This window comes from Carica papaya, chromosome 7, assembly GCF_054855325.1.
Source record: "Carica papaya isolate Zhongbai chromosome 7, ASM5485532v1, whole genome shotgun sequence".
Taxonomy (NCBI): Eukaryota; Viridiplantae; Streptophyta; class Magnoliopsida; order Brassicales; family Caricaceae; genus Carica; species Carica papaya.
Window position 1 is genome coordinate 20,994,093 of NC_142315.1, and position 2,171 is coordinate 20,996,263.

Sequence of the window (2,171 nt, forward strand, 5' to 3'; positions counted from 1 at the left end):
ACTAAACTAAAAGAATAGGAAGGGGTAAAAAGACAAGAGTTACCCTTGCCATGTAATAGGGCTGCGATTGGCTGTCGCTGTCGGGCCCACACTAGCAATTGGTCCAATTCTCATGGGCCCATCGGGTCACTATCTGGATACGGAGGATCCAAGTTTAAGGCACCTTCCTATTTTTTAATTATTTAATTTTATTTAAGGTTCGATACCCATATTATTTCTTGAACTTTTTTTAAAAAAAAATTTATTGAACTTATTAAAAATAAACTCACACATTTTTCAAAATAAACAAAAAAAAGAAGAGAGGGCAGAATCCGTGAGCAAAATAAAAAGCAAAAAGCTTCTTCTTCCTTCTCCCACCTATAAATACCGCAGTTCAGCTCCTGTGTTTCTCATTCAAAACCTTCCTTTCCATCTACCTTCTAACTACTCTCCCCCACAAGAAAAAAAAAATGAGGACACTCAGCGTCTCTTACAAGTCAGCAGCAGCAGAAGCAACAATGGCGGCGAAGGCCGCATTTTCACCGGAGGCAAACCCACAAGAGAAATCTCCATGGCACTCTCCGGTGCCCTATCTGTTCGGCGGTCTGGCGGCGATGCTGGGTCTGATTGCTTTTGCTCTCCTCATCTTGGCTTGCTCTTACTGGAGACTCTCTTCTCGCTCGGACAACAGCAACGCTGAAGGTCAAGACATAGATAGCGAAGGTGAAAAACAAGGAGAGTGCTGTGACAAGGCAATGGACAAGGTTTATGAGGAGAAGATCCTGGTAATAATGGCCGGCAACGAGAAGCCCACGTTCTTGGCTACTCCTGTGTCGAGCAAAGCTTCTTCCTTTGCTGACAAAGATGGGAAAATGGAGAAGAATGAAGCAGAGAAAATGGAGAATGGAGAAAAACCAAAGGAGGTGATTGGTTATAATCAAAATCAACAAATGCCAACACAAGAAGAAAACAGACAAACTCAACAACAACACAACCTGTGATCCTGGCTTATTTTCTCTTGATTACCTAATTAACATCTATTTGCAGAGAAGGACACAGAGAAAAAAACAAGAGTGAGCTGTTTTGCTTTTTACTTTTTTTTTTTTTTTTTTTTTTTTTTTTTTTTTTCTTGGAGTTAATTTTTATGGATTTTTGGAAAATTTTCCCTTGGTAATCCGAGAAATGTAAATTATGCTGAGAAGAAATAGATATTGGAGCAGAAACTTAATTTCCTTTGAAGCTAATTACAGTTTGATCACTTCCTTTTCTCATCTAGATTTGTTTAGAGTTGCAACCAGCTTTTTGTTTTTTAATTTAAAAAAAAGGGGTGGATATAAGGAGGTAATAAAATGTGTTGGTGTATATGAAAAGATTAATCTAATGTCAAATTTAAATAATGAACTAGATTTTTTAAAATAAAAAATTGTGAGGCCTAAATGGTTCAAGCCTTTTTTTCACGACACCAACCTGAACTTAACTTGCAAGCAAACATAAGAAAAAGCAAGAAAACCGGAAAAAAGAAGACGCAATTGATAGTCTGCTTAAAGATAATATACAAAATAGAAAGCGTATTAATTTACATATGACATTATCGTATATGTGGTGATGGAATAAATTTTTTGTTAATATTATTTGTATAAATAAATAATGGAGAATAAAGAAAATGGGTTTAAAGCAGAACATATTCTCTTTTTCTTTTTTTCTTCTTTTATTTAATTTCTTAAAGGGAGGGTTACGTTTTCTCTTCTCCTGGATTATGCTGCCGGCGAAGAAGGCAGAGATGGTGGATTGATTGAGACTAGAGAGATGAGATCAGCTGCATGCTTCCATTTTCTTGGAGTTGGGAAGGTGCGGGACACGTGTTGGCATGTAATTGGTGGGGTCCGGCTATTGGAAATTTTGGCAGCACGCTAACTTCAAAGCACTGCGCCGCGACGTGATGCCGCGTTTCCTTTTAGATTTACAAGAAAAATGTGCTTCAACTTTCCTTTAATTTCCATTTTTGAATTAATTTTACTTCTTCTAAAAAATTTTTCAGCTCCATAGATCCACGCTTTTTAATGAATAAAAAACTTTATTCTAATATTAAAAAAATATTGTACATAACACTAATTTTCTAACAAAACTATACAAAATATACACCATTCATAATTAAAACTTAGAAGTGATTATTATCCAACACATATCAGAGA

The 2,171-nt window shown here is 36.1% G+C and overlaps 1 protein-coding gene across 1 annotated transcript; it reads left to right on the forward strand.

Moving 5' to 3' along the window:
- The first annotated feature begins 294 nt into the window (after positions 1–294).
- Positions 295–1,211, forward strand: GDU1 (glutamine dumper 1). Its single transcript, XM_022047531.2, has one exon. It carries the CDS (start codon positions 450–452, stop codon positions 978–980), a length of 531 nt encoding a protein of 176 aa, XP_021903223.1. The 5' UTR covers positions 295–449; the 3' UTR covers positions 981–1,211.
- The last annotated feature ends 960 nt before the right edge of the window (positions 1,212–2,171 follow it).